General features: G+C 49.8%; 6 protein-coding genes across 7 annotated transcripts; 3 read left to right on the forward strand and 3 right to left on the reverse strand.

The window, feature by feature from the left end:
• Nucleotides 1-942: 942 nt before the first annotated feature.
• Nucleotides 943-1,251, forward strand: TrAtP1_010469 (uncharacterized protein; the record flags this gene model as incomplete). Its single annotated transcript, XM_066114726.1, has 1 exon — nucleotides 943-1,251. One exon carries the CDS (start codon nucleotides 943-945, stop codon nucleotides 1,249-1,251), a length of 309 nt encoding a protein of 102 aa, XP_065970823.1.
• A 1,554-nt stretch (nucleotides 1,252-2,805) lies between these two features.
• TrAtP1_010470 (uncharacterized protein) lies at nucleotides 2,806-5,414 on the reverse strand (the record flags this gene model as incomplete). Its single annotated transcript, XM_066114727.1, has 2 exons — nucleotides 2,806-2,943; nucleotides 5,394-5,414. 2 exons carry the CDS (start codon nucleotides 5,412-5,414, stop codon nucleotides 2,806-2,808), a joined length of 159 nt encoding a protein of 52 aa, XP_065970824.1.
• Nucleotides 5,415-9,161: 3,747 nt separating this feature from the next.
• TrAtP1_010471 (uncharacterized protein) lies at nucleotides 9,162-11,452 on the reverse strand. Its single transcript, XM_066114728.1, has 2 exons — nucleotides 10,156-11,452; nucleotides 9,162-10,027 (listed from the first exon to the last, which is right to left on the reverse strand). Exon 1 carries the CDS (start codon nucleotides 11,384-11,386, stop codon nucleotides 11,048-11,050), a length of 339 nt encoding a protein of 112 aa, XP_065970825.1. The 5' UTR covers nucleotides 11,387-11,452; the 3' UTR covers nucleotides 9,162-10,027; nucleotides 10,156-11,047.
• A 1,694-nt stretch (nucleotides 11,453-13,146) lies between these two features.
• Nucleotides 13,147-17,024, forward strand: TrAtP1_010472 (uncharacterized protein). Of its 2 annotated transcripts, XM_014089697.2 has the most exons (3): nucleotides 13,147-13,582; nucleotides 13,927-16,242; nucleotides 16,320-17,024. In XM_014089697.2, exons 1-3 carry the CDS (start codon nucleotides 13,475-13,477, stop codon nucleotides 16,521-16,523), a joined length of 2,628 nt encoding a protein of 875 aa, XP_013945172.1. In that variant the 5' UTR covers nucleotides 13,147-13,474; the 3' UTR covers nucleotides 16,524-17,024. The 2 variants fall into 2 exon arrangements, with proteins under 2 accessions (XP_013945172.1, XP_065970826.1); XM_066114729.1 differs by having other exon boundaries at nucleotides 13,147-16,242.
• A 7-nt stretch (nucleotides 17,025-17,031) lies between these two features.
• Nucleotides 17,032-21,340, forward strand: TrAtP1_010473 (uncharacterized protein). The gene is made up of 6 exons (XM_066114730.1): nucleotides 17,032-17,384; nucleotides 17,458-17,547; nucleotides 17,634-18,566; nucleotides 18,622-18,699; nucleotides 18,769-19,353; nucleotides 19,427-21,340. The coding sequence occupies exons 1-6, from the start codon at nucleotides 17,332-17,334 to the stop codon at nucleotides 19,629-19,631; spliced, it is 1,944 nt and encodes a 647-aa protein (XP_065970827.1). The 5' UTR covers nucleotides 17,032-17,331; the 3' UTR covers nucleotides 19,632-21,340.
• TrAtP1_010474 (uncharacterized protein) lies at nucleotides 19,758-21,229 on the reverse strand (the record flags this gene model as incomplete). Its single annotated transcript, XM_014089695.2, has 6 exons — nucleotides 19,758-20,151; nucleotides 20,239-20,333; nucleotides 20,423-20,481; nucleotides 20,577-20,886; nucleotides 20,937-21,049; nucleotides 21,127-21,229. The coding sequence occupies 6 exons, from the start codon at nucleotides 21,227-21,229 to the stop codon at nucleotides 19,758-19,760; spliced, it is 1,074 nt and encodes a 357-aa protein (XP_013945170.2).
• Nucleotides 21,341-21,397: the final 57 nt, after the last annotated feature.

The raw sequence follows: 21,397 nt of genomic DNA on the forward strand, positions 1-21,397 counted from the left end.
AAGTATCGCTTCCTGCATGCCAAGCAAAAAAAAAAACATCTTCTACTATACCGACTCCGTTCAAGGAATCCTGGGCTGCTTCTCCAATTGCTGGGCTTAGCTGATATGGGGTCCCGCAAAACCTCCACCATTCTTTCTACACGCCCCCCCTCATCGAACGTTTCCAGAAGGCTTCCAGAACTCTTCCCGTTTAGGGGAAGCCGAGAGAGAGACAAGGTCCTCCAGAGATTCTTGGGACGCTGAGGGGTAAATGCAGTAGCCGTGACAGGGCTTGGCATCCTTACGACTCACCAGAGTGCAGCTAAGATGGTATCGTCAATGCGTCTCCGTCATGTACAGTAGTCTACAGTACGCAACAAGTAGCCATGTACAGAGTAAACACCAAAAAGAGAGCCGTCTTTCAACGACCCCCCCTTCATATGCGCAAAAAGATGCCATGCCATGTCTCGGTGCTGGCTCGCTGGTTACGGTGGTCCTGTCAAAAAAGCCTCTCCATTTTTCCAGTGGATTGCGAATGTCTCTGCCATGACTCTCTCTCAGCGCCTCGGACCGCGATATCCGTCATGAGAAAGGGGGGGCCAAGAAACATTATATCGACTCCCCGGGAATACCTCGTCATCCTCCCGATTTTTTTGATTTTTTTTTCACTTTTCATTTCTTTTTCGGTAAAGATCAAAATCCCATCTCCCTTGGGCCGCCATCCAGTCGGCAAGAATACCACAAAGAGGAAGAGCAGATGAAGGATGAGGAGGCTGTGAGACACGTGGATTTGCTCATGTGTGTTGGTCGTGACCCGCATGACTCCCACCGGCAGATTAGAATCTTGTAACCCAAAGCGAATGAGCGAATAGCATGTTGGAGCGGAATAGGAAAAAGGTGCCTGCAGGATGCTAATTCTTTGGCAGTTTCTTTGGCAGGAATAGCACGTCCTTGTGCTTGTGGATGAGCTTGTATACAAACAGTGACCGCCAAGCACATGCAGCCTGCAGAGAGGCTCTTTGCCATGTGTATACTCTGGAATGCCGTGTATCGCATCACATACGCCCATCGTTGCCACAAGGCTTTCTCACCCAAGGTCACTTACACGTACTCGATGTCCCGGAGAAAAGCCTCCATCATCAGGAGATCCGTGCACGGAAAGATGCACTTCCTCGTAAGATTATGATGAGTGCCGATGAGTTGATGGTGATGCGCCGGAAGATATCACGCCCGCGCTGGATGCGCCGAAAGGAAAAGGACGCGGCCGTCTGATGACCTGTTAATCGCAATGCCTACACCGTAATTCATCAAACGCCCGTGGAGCTCATTCATTCCCTTTTCTCGCTAGGCAGCAGCAATTTGGGTTCCCAGGGCGTGTTGCGTTGGATGTTTGAGCCCGGATGACAAAAAAGCATCACCCTCCTGATGTTTCTCCAACGGCTAAGAAACGTGTTTTTCCCCCTTCTAGTCTCCATCCAAGGAAATTACAAACCTCAACTATGCAGCCATCGTCTCGGGACTTGACGTAAAACTAGCCGGAGGCCATGCCGGGGTTCCCGGAGCCCTGAAGACCGGGAGCCAAAAAGTTCGGTGCCGTTCGAGATCCGGCGTGTGACGGCACGGCCTCATCGGGACCCCGAAGCCAAAGACACACGAGAATGACATGCCACGCGGCAATCTATATTCGAAAAGGAAAAAGGTTTTTACTACTTGTGGGAGGGAAACAAACGAGAAGAGGGCTAGAAACTGCCCACGCCTGTATTTTTTTTTGTTGTGCGGGCTCTGTTTGCTGGGCTAAAGTAAGCACTACAGCAACCCCATCGAATGACCTCAAGCCGTTTTTTTAAGGGTCTACATGGCCTTTTCGGTTTTAATCTTCAGCGAAAGAACGAGAGAGCGAGCTGCAGGGCTGGACCAACGCCCGTCAGCTTGGGGCTAGTTATGCCCTTTTCGAAAGAGTTGCAGGGCAAAGTTGCATGCATGCTAAGCCTGTTTAGAAGCAAAGATGAAGATTTTTTTTTTTCAACGTCTTTTCATTTTGTCGGCACGGCATTTGAGTAGATCTGAGAGCTTTTCGTAAAACGGTACCGGCTATTCGCTACGTACTTTCCCAGAAAGGCAGGCTCCGAGAAAGAGATGGCTGTTGACAATGAGATGTGAGATGACCAGCCGCAAAGGGGACGAGTTGGTGTTGGCCACTCGTATTGCGTATATAAGGCGCTGAATACGCAGTCGACGAGTAATAATGCCCGTTTGAACGGTGCGGAAGTCGCATAATCCCTGTTTCAAGGCTGTATCTGAGTGGCAAGGCAACAAAGAGACAATGCTGTCTTCAGCCTCAAAGCACACATACAACTGGCACGTACAGTATCCGCAAAGCCGTCTGTTGCTTTTTGAGTTCTTTGCCATGCCGTTATGCCTTTTTCTATACGGCCCTTTTGCGGACCAATAAGGCGTGCGGCCGTCAAGTCTTGCTTCCTACTTGCACGTTGTTGCTATTCTGGCACGCCTCCTGAATACACGGTCCGCCGTTTAGAGCGCTTTTGCCTTGTCTTGAATGGAATGCGGGATGCAACAGCCAGATTGCCATTCGATGACGCAGTGACATTGGAAGCTTTTCTTGGCCTCTTCGGCATGGCCTAACTCTGCTCTTTGTCTTTCAGTCTTTGCTGCTAGTAGCCTTATGCGTACACCGTCATCCACGTGGTGGTCTGGGCTTTGTAAACTTTCTTGACACGCAAGAGCTGCCGCCACCTTCATCCCGCGTCCCTTTTTGGCCACTTTTTGGGTCCTTTAGGCTTTGCAAAGCCTTGCTAATTAGCACCACTACTTCTTACTAGTGATGCCATTGCTGTATTCCGCTATTGTGTGTCCTACAGAGTAGGGAGTGGGTACTGCATCTTGTAAAGGGTGCTGGTGCTGGTGCTTTAGCTCATTGCGTTTGCCGTTTTGGGCAAGTATACGCTGAAATATTAGGTCAGTAGATGTCCAGCATTAATAATTGGAAAACAAATTCAACACGCCCTCAGCTTCGGCAACTACCGTAACTACTGCCTTCTAAGGGGAGGCGAGATGACGGCCAATGGAGCGCCCGTAAGAGGTTCCGCTCCTATATTGCCTCGACACACAAGGCTACCGTTGCATCCCAGGCTTTTGCTATACTCAGCTTATGGTGCTGCTGCTGCTCCCATAACGGTCACCCAACAATCGAAGAGCACGTTTTATGTATTCCCGAGACAAAGGCACTGCCGTACTATACCCGCGGAGCTCTGCCGTAATGCCGGGCATTGGGTGACTCAGCTTTGCAGCGTTTGCTTATTACGGCTGCTTAGTACAGCTCCTTTCTCTGCTGACGAGATTTTGCTGTTTTCGGTGTGCATACACTAGTTACACTAATACAAGTAGACTCGTTTAATATGCAGGACAAGAATCCTTCCAGCCAGCAGCTGCTAAACTCCGTGGCCGGAGATAAAAGTCTTCTGCTCTGTTGGGCATACGAGTGTGCTGACTCCATGTAAGTCGGATTATCTGGGTGCCCGGGCCAGCGTCAGGTCAGCCTGATGCTATGATGAATTTACTAGGTATTATACTTCTCATCTCGCTCCATCGAGATACGGATTGAGTAAGTGCTCTGCAATTACAAAGCAACCCTACGCAGACAATGGGGAGCTGGACAGAGGCCCAAAAGCGGAAAGTATGGCGGCATGAGAGGAGCTTGCTGACAAGTGGCAACAAGAGAGCACCCTCTCTTCTCACTCCGCAACGCCTCTGACTTGTATAAGCCATACGCTCAGTACGCTCAATATAACGTATGTACAGTAAGCTGGTCGTCGTGGGTCGACAAGTCTTCTAGAAGCCTGATGACATACGAGCATTGGACAAAGGCCAGCTTATGGAGGCCATGCCTAAAATTGCCATAAACAGCAAATGGCCATCCGAAGCGTCCGCAACTGGTCGAGTCGTAAAACAAGCAACGAAGCATCACGCCATCTCATCATATAACCCGCCGTTTATTCTCTTTTTCCGTGTCTTTTGTAAAAAAGACTTTTTGTATCGTGATCCCGTCTAGTTTCCCGATTCAGCGAAGCCGTTGGCTTGGCTCAACTACAAGAGCTTCTTTTAGGCCGAGTTTCAAGTTTCTCTTTTGAGATACAGTGTCAATAAAGCTGCTCGGGGTCACTTTCCTGTCTGGGAGCCGCCAAGCCGATTTCTTCCGCCCTTGCTCTGCATCTAAAATAAGAAGAGATATGATTAAACCAGGGTACTGATTAATTGATCAATTTAAAAACAACAGGAAGAAGCCCCGAAGAGAGCTGATAGGGCTGAGGAATCGGCGAACCATTTCTGTGACACGGCAAGGCTATGCTCGTAATCAACCCCTGGCGCTGTAACAGCAAAATAGCCATGCCTTGGATAATTGACTCCTCTCTTGTTTCATTTTTAGTGTGCCATCCCTTCGCCACTCAAACTAAAACAAGCCACTCACTGCTTGCTTTTCTGCCCCAGCCCTAGTCCAATAGTCAGCCATGCACCATGACGGATTTCTGCTGGGCTGATTCGGCCGAGTGAAGAGGCCAGCCCGGAGCGATGGACCGATCTGGTCGAAGCCCCCCGAGATGGCGTTTTTCCCACAGTCTCCATACGCCGCGGTCTCTGAGCGGTACATACGTAATTTGGATTCTTCGTGGCCCGCGTTTTTTGAGACTAGGTACTCCAACTCGGTAGCAGGGCGTGTTGCGTGTCAGTTTTTGGAAGGGGGGGGGGGGGGGGGGGGGGGTGGCCTTTTGCATGGTGTTTCGTAGCTGGCACAACCTCTGCTCTCTTCCGTGTAATGGGTTTCTTCAAGAAAGAATGGGAATGTGGCTAGCGGAAGCCGTTTGGCCTGCGCTATTACTGAGTGATTGGTAAGAGAGTCTTCGGGACGGACAAGAGCGAAAGAGGGGGGGTGTTTTGGAGTGACATTTCGTGCTTTGTGTAAGTGCCTCTCTCGACGGGATGGATCGATAGGCGTCTGACAAGCTGCTCTTCGATAAATGAAGGCGTACAGTAAAAAAGGACATTGATTTCTTTGCAAAAAAGGTACAAGGTATGGGATTAGACAGGGCGGGAGAAGAGAACGGGAGGGCGTGTCCAGCACAATATTGGTGGTGTGACGTGTAATCATCCGCTATGTGGGAGAGAGTGGGAGACAGAGTGGGAGGAAAAAAGAAGCCACAGCAGGGTTAATGCTCTGTTCACCCTGCTCACGTCCCCGAATCTATACTCGTTGTAATGCTAGTTTGCACAATTTCGGTGACCTGAATGAGGAGAAAAAAAATGACATCGGGCTTTGCTTCCTGGCCTTGTTGGAGCAAATGTCTCGGTGTTTGTCGTATCGCGCAATCTGTTTCCCGCTGAATCCTCCCATCACGTACCCACCGTGAAGTAGGCATCATCTTTCCTAATCTAGTTTGAGAGGACCTTTGCAGTGATGTCAAGGGCCTCTGGCGGAAGGATCGAGCTTGGGCATACAGATGACGAATGGGGATGCGTTCGAGGATAAGATAATGTAACCCCCATACGTAGAGAGCAGCCCGTGTTGCATGCTTTGCATGAAGACCTGGTCCTAGTCTGTGCAGATGCAGGCATATCTGCATGGAACTGGTGGGCTAATTACCCTCTTTTTGTCTTGTCTTCAATGCAGTTATTGCCGAGCAAATCATCTCCAAGTGTCGGCGTTTTCCCCCCTTGGCTTTCTCCAATTTGCCTAAAGCCCGGTCACAGTTGCCAAATCACCAAAGATTGAGTAATGAGTACTTTTCACGGCGAGCCCCATGTGGCCTGTTGGTGTTTCTCACCGATTGCCTGCCGGCCGGTGTCCAAACGCCTACCCATTCCCCGTGGGGTGATTCTCATTGGATGGGCAAGGTAAATGTGCGTATCAGTAATCGAGACGTTGGCTACCGAGGTCTGAGCGCTTGAAAAAAGGAATCTGTGCCTGTCCAATAAGACAGAGAGGCCTACAGGCGTAGGATTTGCAGATGCTTTGTAATACGCCGTTGGTTGACTGCGTATTTCGCAAATGGCACATAATGTCTTTACGAAACGATGCCTTCATTTGGAGGAAATTCTCTTTGTGTCACGTACAAGGGACTATTTGTAGGTAATAACAACTATATACACTGATAGTCTACAGTATCTCATTGTTTCTGTGATGAGTATTAAGAAGACGCCTGAATCTCGACTTTGGCCCCCTATATTTGAACAAGTTTGAACGAGCCATCTTCACAGCATGCTGGCAATGGCCTTAATGCTTTAATATCTAGCTTACTTCCTTATAGTCAAGATCTGGCTTCATATTACCATTCTCAAAGCCCTATACACGTCGACTTTCATAAAACTGCTAATTTTGTTTATGAATTTCACTCTTCTGACGTACATGCTTCAAGTCATATTTACTCGCCGAAATTTCACTGCTCTGTGACTACCATCCATGTGATTGCTACTATGCTATGCTCCCAAATTGAGTGAAAACCGTACTTTGGCTTTATAGTGTGTCCTAGCAAAGAAGAACTGCCATTTTGGTGCAGTTATATATGAGCCAGAAAGCAATCTGATGTCTCTAATCTGATCAATTAACCCAGATCCATGTCAATAAACCTTGAGAGCATGCAGAACCCTTTAGTTTATATTAATAGACGTGGAATTATAAAACAATGTTGCAAATTATGGTGCATTAAGGGGCCGTGCTGGGTTATCTAAAGGTCTGAAGTTGCTTCTCCTCTGACAGACCTATTCTAGAGCATCTTTAATAAAGGAGAATATGAAAGAGAACGGTTAAGAACTCTCCATAGTATATATAAGCCATGAAAGGTGCAAAATACAATAATTGTAAGAGATATATGAGATCATAATCTCTCTATACAGCTAATTAGCTCGATGCTGCTCTTCATAACAGTAGAAAGCGGCCTGTTTAACCAACAAACAAATGTAACGGTTTAAAATAGAGATAAAAAGCATCATTATTCTCATACGTCTGTAAAATAGCCCTCCTCAATCTTCTTCTTCATTGCTTTGATGCAAGTTACGGGCGTGAAGTTGGATGTGCTGAGTGAAGAGCTTGATCCTAGTTATAAAATAGTCCACTGGCCTGAGTTTTTTTTTTTTTTACAAGGTACAGCAAAATAGCTGATTTATATGAGAGATACGATTTTATTATAAAAAAGATTTTAGTATAACTGTCAAGTGGCGATGTATCTAGACTCCAGCATGTTCAGTGGCACTTTGACATGATGTGCGACGGCTTACCATAAACAAGCTCATAGTATTTAGAAGCCAGGGCGTTATAGCAGCTGAGAAACAATTGTTAGCTATAACAATGCCTATTTTATGAAATCTCACATCAGTCTAGTTGATTCATGTCCAATCATAGGGCATGGCTCATGAGGTGTGTCGCCCACTGAGCACTCAATCGCGCACTTTACTGACATAGTTAACGCACCATCATACGTGAAAGAGTTAGATAGAGAAGCGTCATCTTGAGTTAAAAACTCTGGGTATGCAAGAGAAATGAAGAACTTTGTCTCGTCGCTGGGATCAGTTGTGTTGAGCTTCTCAGCGCACGAGACGCAGCGTGACTGTGCTTCTCTTGCATAGGCATATAACAAGTATATCTGGAAAGCAATAATTGAGAAAGAGTCAAAATATTCCTCTGCTTTTATTTTAATTACTAGAAAAGAACTATACGAGCGTTGCTTTTAGTGTTGTTGCTCAAAGAGAATCCGAAAATGGTAAACAATGTGCTGAATATATAAGAAATAACGTGGGATATACGAGTGACGGTACGGAGAAACTCTCCAGATGGGTAATGGATAAGAATTGTGGCAGACACAGCAGTACTGTTAGGAAGGCTGTTGTCGACCGGAAGCTGAGTGTCTCTGGGGTATATTTTTGACAGCCTTCCGCCAAGAACAGAGACTGACTTGTGACTGTACCTTGATATCAAGACTACGCTCTTCCGTTCTACAAACTCATAACAAAGAATGAGTTGCCGTTGATTGGCGGCCGTTCCGGGAGTCGAGTAGATGCACATAACCGCTAACAGCGAATCGTCAATAGCCTGCCTGGTGGTAACTTGATCGGCACGGGTAATAGAGTAAGTGTAGGCGAGAGCAAGACTGATATTTGATTCAATTGGTCTATCACCGCGGCTTTCTTATCCTGGCTAGAACAGCATTTGAGTGCTTTGCCAACCGCCGCGGCTAGGATGCTATAATCTCCATTTTTGATGGGCGTGAAGCAAACGTGCTCTGGTCTTGTTGTATGTTGGACTGAGGCCATTCTTAGCAGCGAGCCGAAGTAACCGACGATGGATAGCTGTTGTAGGTAAGTTGCGTATAACTTGTTTGACTAGAGGATTCATCTAGAACTAAGGGTACAGATGAAAACTCACAATGTGCTCTATCGGACGATATTCTAGGTATGTATACACGTCATAACGGGGCCAACGGCAGAGATTGCGAATGCATTGTCATTGCCAAATTACAAATGCTGAAAATGAAAAAGAAGCTGTGCTTTCGACTATCATCGTTTTCTCTCAAATAAATGACGAGCTGCAGGTCTGGGCAACACATCTGTTACTCGCCTGCTATCCTCACTGAGACTGCGCTCCAACTGTAACAGCACAAAGTACGTGCAAGCTCATAATATAGTTGAGAAGTCTTGCCACGAACCAATTTATGCCAAGCCAAGCAGAGCATATGGGAGCCATCTAGAAAAAGTGGTTATGAATGGACAAGTATTACCTGAACTGAGCGAGTCCCTCCTATTCCTGGTCATAGGACATTAAAGCTCGTCGTGAGCGATGCCCATTGTACTGAGGGTAGATGTAAACATTGTTTCCCGGGTATATGTACCCCAAGACTATGCTTTACATCGCTTACGCATCGTGTATATAAAGTAATGATGTGCTTTGCATAGGTGTCACTGGGTGATTACTACATCTGCGAACCTCCCCCAATTTATATATTCCGATTCTCGGTCTTGTGTGGCATGACAATAAACGTCGCTAATACGCACTCATCTCAACATCTGCGTAAAGCATTTCCTGAGGCTTCGACGACCTTGGACAGCACTTGCTACTGCAAAAGGATGAAGTAGGCAAGCATAAGGAATAAGAAAAAAGGTAAAATTTTTTTTTCATCTCCTGAATTATCCGCTGCTGATTTTGCTACAGGGCTGATTTCCGTTCTCGATATTGTCGCAAATATACCGATCATTAGACTTTCTATCGACGACATCCGACAACTTCAGATGTCACTGGCGTGAAGCTGCTACTCGGCTTCTTCAACCTGGGCACAGTTGTTCTTACTTGTACAGCCGTTCGAATAGTTCTTGTCTTGCCGCACAAAGACGTTGCAGATTAGGGGCACGAGTTAAAAGCATCTCATAAAGCTCATTTCACTCTCAGAGTTTTGCCAGAATTAGGCCATACAAACAGGTAGTCAAGCTCGTATACAATGGCTGGCGGCCTGATGAGAGTAACGTGGGTCCTTTATGCTCGTACGCCTTCACTATTATGACAACCAGCCTCTCAGCAGCCCTCTTGAGGCTTTATCCTATTATCCAGGGAACAATCGATTGCAGGTTTAAGACTAGCTTGGGCCCTCCTTACTACAGAGGCAAAACAGGTCTTTCAACTGCTGAGATTTAGAGAAGGAGGCACGGTGATAACGAGCAATTCAGATCGAGCTTATTCCGTCGAGTCGCATTAACGAGTCCGCAATGCGCACAAGGTCGAGAATGTAGTGGATTCCATGTTCGATCGTCAGGGAATTAAGACGAGGAGAGGTTCAGCGCTCATGTAACGCTGAGTATAGGATCGGAAGGAAGGGTTTGGTGGTAAAAAAGCCGTGAGAGATAGTGTCTGGGGATTCTCATACGGCGTAACTCGTGATTGGATCGAGTTGTCGATTCAAGTTCATCTAATGAACATTTGGCGAAAGCCTCTGGGCGTGTGCTATCTCACCATCAACGATGGTGGACAAAGTAGGCCAACCGTGGTCTTCTACTGGGACAAAAAGTCAATGTCAAGCCCTCCGACCAACCTCTGAGTGGCTGCTCTTCTCATGTTTATCGAGAGTAGACATCGTTTCTAATACTTGAGATGCGTTTGCTGTTGGTATTGTGAGTTTATACCTGAATCCTTGTTTTGGCTCTAGACATTGAACAGGAAACGCAATATCTAGCCTCACTTCAGCGTGATCCTCGCGGATGGCTGCAGTCTATGAGTCGACGAGCAAGCGGGATTGTGGCGATTGCCGTTGGTAAAGAGAAAAAACAAAATACGAGATGAGATAAGACGGGACTCGTATATATAAAGGCAATTTATGAGAAACTCTTAAGGTTAGGAGGCAATGCCCCCACACACTCTCTCTCTGCCAATACCAGGCGTATAACGAATGGGGAGGAATAAGTTGAGCTGTACCAGGTAGATGAGCTTCATCCTCATGGCTGCAGATTGTGCAGCCAATACGAAGTTGCTGATCTTTGAAGCCAAGACAAGTTGGCTAGATTACTCAAGAAAGTGACAGGTTATGCTCCATTGAGGCGACTTATAACGCGGTATACCATCTCATATCGACTGCAGGTTCACGCAAAGACCATTCGCAGCTATGAGATAGTAGCCGCCAGTATATTACAGAGTAATCTCATACTCTGATGATTTAGGCGGCCTACTATAATAAACGCATAGCTTTCGATGTTGGTCAAGGCCGCAATACCTTGGTCCTTGGTACCCGTACTGCGTACTCTGTAATTGTGGCTTTGGTTGTCAAGAGGGACTACTGCAAGTATCAAACTGCAATGGGCAAAGTCGACCGCCTTTGAACTGTTTGCAGTTTCCATCTTCTTATATACTCTTGTTGTTTCCAACTTTTGTTACTTCCCCAGCTTGGATATAAAACGTCGACTGGCCTGCAGGCATCTGCTCAGCGCCTATACTTGCCAGGCCGTGGCACCGTGTGAACGCGTCAGCAGGGAGAAATGCCAAGACGGAAGAATGGAGCCGAGAAGCTGGGGTTGGCTCTCTCTATCTTTTGTGCGTCTCTCTCGTTGGGTCTTTGGGGCAGGACGAAAAGAGAAAGGCCAATTGCGCCTTGACTGCAAAGAAGGTGGCGGTGGGCGAGTCTGTAAGTACATGTATCAAGCAGTACCACTTCCTTGTGAATGGACATGTTCGGACGGTGGGACAAGCTGCAGTGATTGTCTCAACAAGAGAAGAATGGCGAAAAAACGAGAAAAATATGGGACGCTCGAGCGTAGAGGCCGCGAGATTGGCTGGAATGGAGGTGGCGCTACGATGCCGAGTCCCGCGCAAACGCAACCCCAGCCGGGATGGCTTTTGATGGTCTGGCCAATCCGATCCCATGGGTCCGCTAATAAGGCGCTGTCCTTTCCAGGAATATTTTCAAACGGCTAGTTGGGCTCAGGTTTCCATATACCTAGCTGTTGTTGTTAGCGATTAGCGAAGAAGAGTGGATGATGTCGTGTAACTGGGAAAGATGGGGACACGAGAGATGCACGGGTGGCCTGAGGCAAGACAAGACACGAAGAATGAATACCGAGCATTGGGTAGATGGATCCGCATCTAGTCTGCCCATCTTCGTATCGGTTTCAGCCTCTGCGAGTCTCTGCTGACAGCTTTGTTCTGGCAGTTGGCTCTTGCGCTGTCCGTGCCGTCCAAGCCGATCGCCAGCCATCTGGTGGGACCAGAGCCTCGAGCCTTGCTTTCTGACTGCCGTGAGCCGAGCAGCAGCTCCTAGCGCCCATCACGAGCACAAATACGGCCAGAGGCTTCGAAACGAGCCGCTAGAAGCGTTGCTGGACTGCCGGGACTGGCGCGAGGATGCTCGTGCTGGCCGTATCCATCACTTGATTCAAAATCAACGACGTGGGTCACTCATGCGCCGGTATCGAGGCCCCAAGAGTGAGGCTTGGATGATGCGCCGTTGCTCGTATAACGAGGGCTGTGGTGGTGTTGACCAGATGTTGCTGCTGCTACTCCCGGAGGCCGGCTGCAGTGCCTCGACTTGAGGGTAGCAATACATGTAGATACCGCTACATATGAGCACAGCGCCTCGGAGCATTGGAGTGATGCAATTGACGCTTCTGATGCCTCGCTACATGTAGCCGGTGGAGAGCTGGTCGTTACAAAGAGAGACACGGCTGACGATCCCGCCACTAAGGGATGGGCGCTGGAAACCCGCCTCGAAAGAGCCGATTTTGCCGTTTTGTGAGAGGACAAGGACGACAAGGAAAAGAAGGAAGAAATTTCAAGTCCAAGGCCGAGATTCTTGCGGCTCGCAGGTGTTGGAGCAGCCGGCATAAGCTATCCGCGGAACCGCTTCCCGTTTGATGCAATGGAGCTTTGAAAAGTTTTCTGGTGCTGGCAGTGGGATGGAGGTTGATATCGCGCACATCAAATGTCAATGTAACAGCCGAGTTGTGAGACTGCTGCAGAGCTTACTGCTTCAGTAGATGCTGGTAGGGGTCCTGCGGCACTGGGAACATGTCAACATTGAAGCAACAAACGCCATCAATCTCTTGTATAAAAGTCCGCCTAGCAGTGTTTGCACCAACGAATAGACTTGCTGCTCCCTGGTCAAATACAACCCCAATCTAAGAAAAAAGACTGCCAAGAGACTATTGGGATGCGGCAGCAGATGGTGCAAACGTTCCTGTTACTGTCGCATTGAGGCGCAGCCAAGCTGTTACAGCAGCAGCATCAACGTTGAGTCCTCGCACCGCACTGCCGCTATTGCTTCGTCCACCACACTCGCCTGGCGTCTCGGCCCCAGAAAAAGGTACCGCCCAAGTCCTCCACATCTAAACACAGGCGCCAAGCACCGCTACACTCGGGGGAAGCATCGAAGTCTGTGGCCGTCGTCGCTACTTGCGGAGTACCTGCACAGTCCCCTTTGCACCGCATGCGCTGTGCCTTTTTCTCGCTCCGCCGCCAGACCCGCTTGGCGGATCAACGATAGCCGCTGGCCGACGGCGACAGCCCTAGAAGGTCCCTGGAAAGTTGCCGACAGCGAGCCCGCGCCCGCCGCAGAGCACCTCCGACCACTGAACGGGGCCTAAAGAGCCCCCCCAGCATCCCCAAAGCCGCCATCCCGTCCCTGCGTCCAGCGGCCTACCCTTGGCGTCTTTTTGTGATCTGATCTCTTCTCGCCTCTTCCCACCCTCCCACTTCTCTCCAACCTCACTGCAAGTCCAGCCTTGGCCCTCGAGCTGGCGCTTCTTCGTGCTTCTTCGCCCCCCGTGCCGCCCGTGGCCTCGCTGGCCCTCCAACGCTCCTTTTGCCTGCGAATTCGAGACTCCCGCGACAGACGACCGGCGACGAGAGAGCGCGGGAAGTGAGAGAGAGCGCTCTCCGACGGCCTTTTCCGACCTGTCAATCTCGCTCTCCCCCAGTTCTCGCTAATCCGACCGATCTCGCAAACAAGCACTGGCCATGGCCGAAGACGAAAAGGCCGTTCCTACGGGCGGCGTGGCTGAGATGCCCTCGGCCAATTCGTCTCGCCCGTCCGTCGTCGAGGACAACATCAAGGATGTCATTTCGGTAAGGAAGCCATCGCGAGAACAGCTTCAATCCCACCTTGATCCCGCCGGCAGGTTACTGTTGCGCGAAGCTGCAATGCAGACGTCGGCGAGTTTTGGGGAATTGGAATGGGGTATAGAGAGCATGGGAGAAGGAACAAGAAGAACGCAGGCCATGGACGAAAGACGCTGGCCATTCATTCGACTTGGCATGCTCCATCTCTTCTTCTTCGCTCACTTCAACATGCTTCTCTTCCTCTGCTCATTCCTCGCCTTCTCCCCTCTCCTCTCCAGCTTTGACATCTTGAATTGCATTGCACCTCGGCGCTGACTCTCTGGGCTATCTTTGCCCCTCCCTACTCGCAGGAGCCTTTTTCCTATGACGAAGACGACCGCGATTATTACCCCACGCAAAACACCACCGAGCACGATCTCAATGTTACCGAAGATGATTTGCTCGAGGCACAGGAACTCGCCTCCCGGTATACGCTCGAAGAGGTCCGCGACATCATGGCCCGGGTCTTTCGCGTCCACGAAAAGGACCACAACTTCCCCTCCGTCATTATCCTCAAGATCAAGGCCTTTCTCGAGAACGAATCCGTCTTTTCCAACCCCGAAAAGCATCAACATCTAATTCAGGAGATGAAGTTGGAAGCCGCTCTTGTCACAAGCAACAGTCCATATGCAGAGGTCCGCGCCGTCGTCAGCAACAAGGACGACATCACTACGCCGTGCTCAACGATCCGCAGCTGGGCCATTGGTCTGGCTTTTAGCTGTCTCCTGGCCTTTATCAACCAGCTATTCGATATTCGCCAGCCCGCCATCCGCGTCATGGCCAACGTAGCCCAGCTGCTGTCCTACCCAGTGGGCAAGGCCTGCGAGAATTGGCTGCCAGATGTCGGCTTCACCCTCTTTGGCACTTACCACTCCCTCAACCCAGGGCCCTTTTCGAAAAAGGAACATATGCTCATCACCATCATGGCAAACGTGGCATACAACACGCCCTACACCAACAACATCATATGGGTGCAGTATCTGCCACAGTACTTCAACCAGCCCTATGCGTCCCACGTCGCCTACCAACTGCTCATTGCACTGGCCACCAACTTTATTGGCTACGGCATGGCCGGCATCTGTCGACGATTCTTGGTCTATCCCTCGTACTGCGTGTGGCCGGCCTCTCTCGTCACCATTGCCCTCAACAAGGCCTTTCACAACGAAACCAATGCTCCTGTAGAGGGGCCTTTTGGTAAGAAGTGGAAGGTATCTCGCATCAAGTTCTTCTACATCATGTTCGGCGCCATGTTCGTTTGGTTCTGGTTCCCCAACTACATCTTCACGGCCCTGTCCAGGTTCAACTGGATGTCGTGGATTGCCCCCCACAATCGCGACCTCAATGTCATCACTGGCATCAACCATGGCCTCGGCGTCAACCCGTTCCCGACCTTTGACTGGAACGTTTTGCTTTGGGACTCGGCCGATCCCCTCATGGTCCCTTTCTACAGCACGCTCAACCGCTTCTTTGGCGTCTTTATATCTTTCTGGGTTGTCCTTGCCTTTTGGTACAGTAACGTCTACGACACCGGCTACCTCCCCATCAACAGCAACCGCGTGTACGATCACTTTGGTAAGCTGTACAACATCAGCCGAGCTGTTGACGACCGAGGCCTGTTCCACGCTGCCGAGTACAAGGAATACTCGCCACCGTTTCTGAGCGCCGGCAATATTGTCATCTACATGTTCTTTTTCGGCATCTATACGTCGACGTTGACATACGCCGTGCTCTACCACCGCCACGAGATTGTCATGGGCTTCAAGTCTCTCTTCGCCAGCTTCCGCAAGAAGAATCCGATCAAGGACGAGAGGGTCCTCGACGTCCATAACCGGCTGATGAAGGCGTACCCCGAAGTTCCCGAGTGGTGGTATCTGATTTGTCTCCTGATCGCCATTGCTCTGGGCATTGCTGGTATCGCTGGCTGGGACACCAACACTTCTCCCGGAGTTGTTTTCTATGGTCTGGCGCTCTGCATCGTCTTTGTCATTCCCGTGGGCATCATCAAGGCCATGACAGGTATCGAGGTTACCCTCAATGTGCTCGCCGAATTTATCGGCGGCTCCTTTGTTGATGGCAACGCGCTGGCCATGAACTATTTCAAGTCCTTTGGCTATGTAACCTGCGCGCACGCCGTTTGGTTCTGCAACGATCTCAAGCTCGCCCACTACGTCAAGATCCCGCCCCGTCAGACCTTTATCGCCCAGATCATCGCCACCTTTATCAGCACCATCATCTGCACCGGCGTTCTCAACTTCCAAATGAAGAGCATCACTGGCGTTTGCACTCCCGACGCCCAGTTCAAACTCACGTGCCCGGGCGTCAACACTTTTTTTACCGCATCTGTTCTGTGGGGAACCGTCGGACCGCAAAAGGTCTTTGGTCAGAATGGCCAGTACACCGAGATTCTCGTTGGATTCCCTCTGGGCATCGTCGTCGTCTTCTTCTTCTGGGGGCTCAATAAAAAGTTTCCCCAATGGTCTTGGACTCGACAAATCCACCCAGTGGCCATCATGTACGGCGGCATCGTTTGGGCGCCGTATAACATGTCGTATGTTTGGCCATCTGTCCCTATTGCGTGGATTTCCTGGGTCTATCTCAAAACCCGCTTTGTGTCTTTCTGGTCCAAGGTATGTATTCCCCCATCTTTGTGTTTCTCCAGAGCTTTCTTATTCAATGATGATAATACTGACTGTTTTATGTCTAGTACAACTTTGTTCTTTCGGCGGCTTGGTCTTGCGGCATTGCCATCTCTGGCATCATCATCTTCTTTGCCTTGCAATACACCGATGTCAAATTCAACTGGTGGGGCAACATGGCATCAGACATGGGCTGCGAGGGCAGGGCGTGTACTCTGAAGCACCTTGCGCCGGGAGAGTACTTTGGGCCGCGCATTGGCACTTTTGACTAACAGATGCGGTGTCAAGTTTATTTGCTCCTCCCTTTAATTGTTTGTGGCCCTTGTTTTTGATCTTGTCATCAGTCTTGATCTGAGTGTTAAAATTGAACACCACTCGGCGCTGGAGTTATCATTATGGAGTTACGGAAGGGCATCAGTATGGCAGCAACTCTGCTATATAACTAAGCATATTCGGTCTCTTTTTCTTTTCTTTTTACTTACACTTTTGCTTTTATGCTTGATTTGATCTACTGCTACCTTTGGGAAGGAAATCGGGACGAGTTATACCCCTATGTTGTTGATCTGATAGGAACGATATGACCGAAATGAAGAGCAAAGGCCAAACTCTTGTTCAAGGAAAACGCGGCGTTTAGAGATTTGTATAAATGCGAGCCCAAAGGCGCTAGAAATGGCTACGTACGGATGGGGGCATTTTGGTTAGTTATAGCTATATGGAGACGGCCAATGCATTAGAAATGGAAAAAAGATTTATTCAACAGCTCAGAGCTGGCAGTCTTTTGTATCGTCTATACGTGAAGCGCATATTGTGGCACTTAATTTGATATTTTTTCACTCGTTTCGTTTGTAGGAGAGGGTGGTATAGAGTTGCTTAGTCATGCTGGCTGACGCATGCAGCTGTCAAAAGGTATCGCGCCTGCCACTCCATTTCAATTGGTCGACTCGCTGTTATTCTCAGCCTTGCTTGCTTCAACAGGAGGCCGCGGAAGGACAGGCCGCATCGATTTTTGGCTATTCTACCAGTCAAAAGAAGAGAAAAATCCAAGGCTGAAGGAATTGACTTGAAGGTCTGCCGGCAACTATGAATTCCGGCAAATCAAGAGTCATGGTTGCCTGCACGCACTGTCGGCAGCGGTAAGTCTTGGCACAGAACAGCTTCACGATGGCTTCAGTTTTCGAATTCCTTTTTGGCTGAAAGATCGTACAGGAAAAAACGATGCGACGGGTTGACTCCGAGGTGTACTCCGTGTCGAGAAAAGGGTTTTGATTGCAGATATACTGAAGTCGCGCCTCCGAGGTACGTGAATTGAAGCTGCAATGTCTTGCCGCAGAGCGTGCAGCACAAGTCATCTGTATATCTTCCGAGACTAACATTGGAAGCAGGAGTTCTACCTTTTCAGCAATCAATGAGTATCACCATGACGCCTCCTCTGCGGCTTCGGATGTCATGCTCCAGCGACTCGAAAGCATTGAGAAACTGCTTGGCGAGCACGCTGATGCATTGAAAGCCTTGCAGCACGAAAAAGCACATCAGCAGCAGCGCAGAAATTCGCCTGCATTCATGATGTCGCCTCCACTGCCAGACTTTTTTCGCCGGCACACGGAAAGCATCGACAACGACGGTGGATTATCGCCTTCAAACGAGTCCTCGATGCCCCATTCCACCTGGGCCCTTACCACGCAGGAAGGGGGAGATTCGTCAAGACAAGGCGTGAATGGTGATGATGTACCGCCAATCACGATACCGTTGGGGCACCAGACGAGTACCAGCAGTTTGTTGAGGCTGCCCCAGATGCGGCCCTTGGTTGGCGACTATCCGGAAGACTTCTTCTTTCGCGTCGAGGACGATAGGAGTCGGTCTACGGCGCTGGACTTTATGGCGGTCCCAGACCTGCGAGCCGAGCAAGAGCACGTTGACAGGACGGTTGCAGATGACTACCTCAATAGCTTTCTTGCAATGGTCCACGCCTTTCATCCCATATTTGACCGGGACGACCTCCTCACGAGCTACGAAGTGGTTATGAGACAGGGCCTCGGCACCGATATCCGATCTGGCGTGTTCCTGGCCATTTTCGCGTTGGGAGCTACGGCATCCGACCCCATCAACCGGAAGCAGAGCGAGAACACGGGCGATGCCTGCATGCAAAGGGCGCTTCGCATTTTGATGCCGGCATGGACAGTGTCGTTTAGTGGCAACATTCAGCTGTCTCAGGGGCTCATCCTGTGTGCGCTGTATTTCACGTATGTGGTGCAGCCGCTGACGGCGTGGAGGCTGATACATATGGCTGCGACGAGCATACAGCAACTTTTGATTCGGTAATTTCTTACATCTTGTGATTTGGTCATTTGTGGTGGCTGACTGAGAGTGTAGGTGCAAGGACATTTTATCTGGTCAGGCTGAGATCCAGGAGTTGACTCGGCTGAGTTGGGTGTGCTTTATCGTTGAAAGGTAGATTTCCATCACTGGGCAAAACTGGTAGGATGAGCATGAATGAATGCTAACCAGGCGCAATTCTAGTGATATTCTTGCAGAATTTCACCAACCAAGGAGCGGCATCGACGTACTTGTTGACCGCATGCCTTTTCCCAATTACGGCACCAGCCCCAAGCTCGAGCATCTCTGCGTCCTTGCTGAGATATCGGCCCGATCTCTGCTTAACCGGATGCATCACGCCATCTACTTCACAGACAGCCTCACAATCTACGCAGGCCGTGCCCTCGACTCGCTTACGACATCTCAGTCGGCTTCGACACCTCCACACCCAGATGCATCTCTGCTACGCATGTGCAGTGAGCTCAACTTCCAGCTGGAAAGGTGGTACGAGGCCCTCCCGGTGGACATCAAACCCGATTTGTACGATGGCCTGCCGCAGAACAGGCAGGCGTGTATCCATCGTTTGCGATATTGGTCTGCCAAGCAGAGCATATTCAGACCATTCGTCATTCACGCCACCTCGTCGCAGTTTGACAAGGCCGAACTGGAGATGCCGCCGACGGTAGTGTCTCAGTCGAAAGTGTGCTTGGCCGCGTGTCGAGCGTTTCTGCACGGGGCTGGATATTTGCTCGCAGACAGGACGCCATACGCGTATAGCTCGCTGCAGTTGTAAGTGCTCTCAATTACCTGACTTTGGGAAGATTGAGATGAAGATGGGGACCTTGACTGACCTCAACATTAGCTCTTTGAACTGTTTCTTGGTCCTTGCTCTGGCGGCCAATTCGCCCCATCTAGGCCATCTCGTGACAGACATTGACGCATGTCGCCAGAGTGTCGTGAAGGTAGTTGAGCCCTGGGCGCGACCTGGCACGAGTGCTGAACACGATTTGGAGATTGTCAATTCAGTTGCCAGAAAGCTACGGCTTCGCGACAGACAAAGGCACTGATGATGATATGATGCGATGATATGCGGCATTGTGTGACGTTTTCGACGTGTAATGATTCTTCTATTGTATACGTTATGTTTCTCAATCTACTGATTCCAAGCAAGGCGAAAGAATTTTTGTGTATAGTTACAGTCCTTGTGCAGCAATCTCCTTTTCGATAGCCTCTTTGGCCTTGTTCTCCATCTCAATGAAAAACACCTCTGCATCTTTCAGCCTCTTGTTAGCAATGACATCTCTCTTAAGCGCCTCATCCAGCTTCTCGCCGTCGTTTGCCACATAATCCGTCTGCATATCCGCCAGCACGCCATCCCAGTCCGGACCGGCCAGGGGGTCGATGGTGGACAGCTTCGTGAGCCGCTGCGCCGTGGCAAACTCGGCGTAGCTGAGCTTGGCTTTCTTCGTCGTAGGTAGAGGGAGGGTGTCGGGGGTTTCGAGGAGCGTCTTGATGAGGTGTGGAGGGATGGTGACGTGGGGGCAGCCGAGTTCGGCCATGGCCATGATTTCGCCGGCGGTGAAGTGGCTGATTTGATCAATGCGCGATGTTTTAGTCTGATGTTTTCTTGCTTTGTGTTTCTGGCGTGGTGAGACATGTTATTTGTATGCATACCTTGCTATGACCATGATGGGCTGTTCTTTGCCGGTTTCGCGGTATGCTTTGGCAAAGGCTTCGAGGATGTGGATAATGCGAGGAGACATGGGATGCTGCTGCGGTTAGTCTTGTTTTCTCCTCTCTTCTCTCTCTCTTTTTTATAATTGTGTTGTGTCTAGCTGGAAACATGGTATCTGCATACCTCTAGAGCCGGATCTTCAAAAGTAGGACGAAGAGAAGCATCCAAGTGTGCCGCGATTTCTATTTCAAAACCTTGTTAGCTCTCCAGGACTTGAGAGAGGCCTTTTCTTCTTCACATAAGTTTCTGAACCCTTTTAACAAAACCCCAAACTCACCATTATAATAGGGGCTAATAAACAAACACCCGCTCTGGCTCGCCGCAATGCCCTGCTCCAGCGAAAACACGCCCGTGGCCAGCGTCCGGATGCCCTCTGCATTCAACACGCGCGCGGCGGCGGCGGCGGCACCGGAAAAGGGGATTTTGATGGCGAAACGGTCGCGCGGGACGCCGGCGGCTGCGTAGAGGCCGGCGAGGGTGCGGGCGTGGGCGATGGTGGCGGAGGCGGAGGAGATGTGGCGGAGCGAGGTTTGGATGAGGACGCGGCCGGAGAGGAGGGGGACGTTGCGGGCTGTGAGGTCGATGGCCTTGATGGTGTAAGTGAGGTTTTGGATTTTTGAGGGATGGCATCTCTTACGGCTTGGTCGTAGACTCGTTCCCAGCCTTGGGAGCCGTGTTGGCGGACGAGGTCTTTTAGGAGGGCTTCATCGGCGAGAAGGGCGTTTGTGATGATGGCTTGGTTGGAGGTTTCTTTCGAGGACGACGGATAGTTAGCTGTTTTTTTTCTCTCTTGTTCTTTTGTCTTTGGGAGCGAGATTGGGACTCACGGTTGTGAGGCGTAAAGGGGATGCTCTTGATGAGTCCCGTGTCGGCATCGTCGACGTCGACGTTGCAGAGGTCTTCGAGGCGATGGAGCATGGAGCGAGCCATGATTGTGCGTGTTGAATACGTGTATACAATGACTATAAATTGGTTTGAAGCGAGTTGTATAGATTGAAAGGGTATACAGAGCGATGGCAGCGGCTGAATAGAAGAGTGATATATATGTCCATTCGTCAAGTATCCAATGACTAAAAGAAATCCTTTCTCTCATAACAG

This window comes from Trichoderma atroviride, chromosome 5, assembly GCF_020647795.1.
Source record: "Trichoderma atroviride chromosome 5, complete sequence".
Lineage (NCBI taxonomy): Eukaryota > Fungi > Ascomycota > Sordariomycetes > Hypocreales > Hypocreaceae > Trichoderma > Trichoderma atroviride.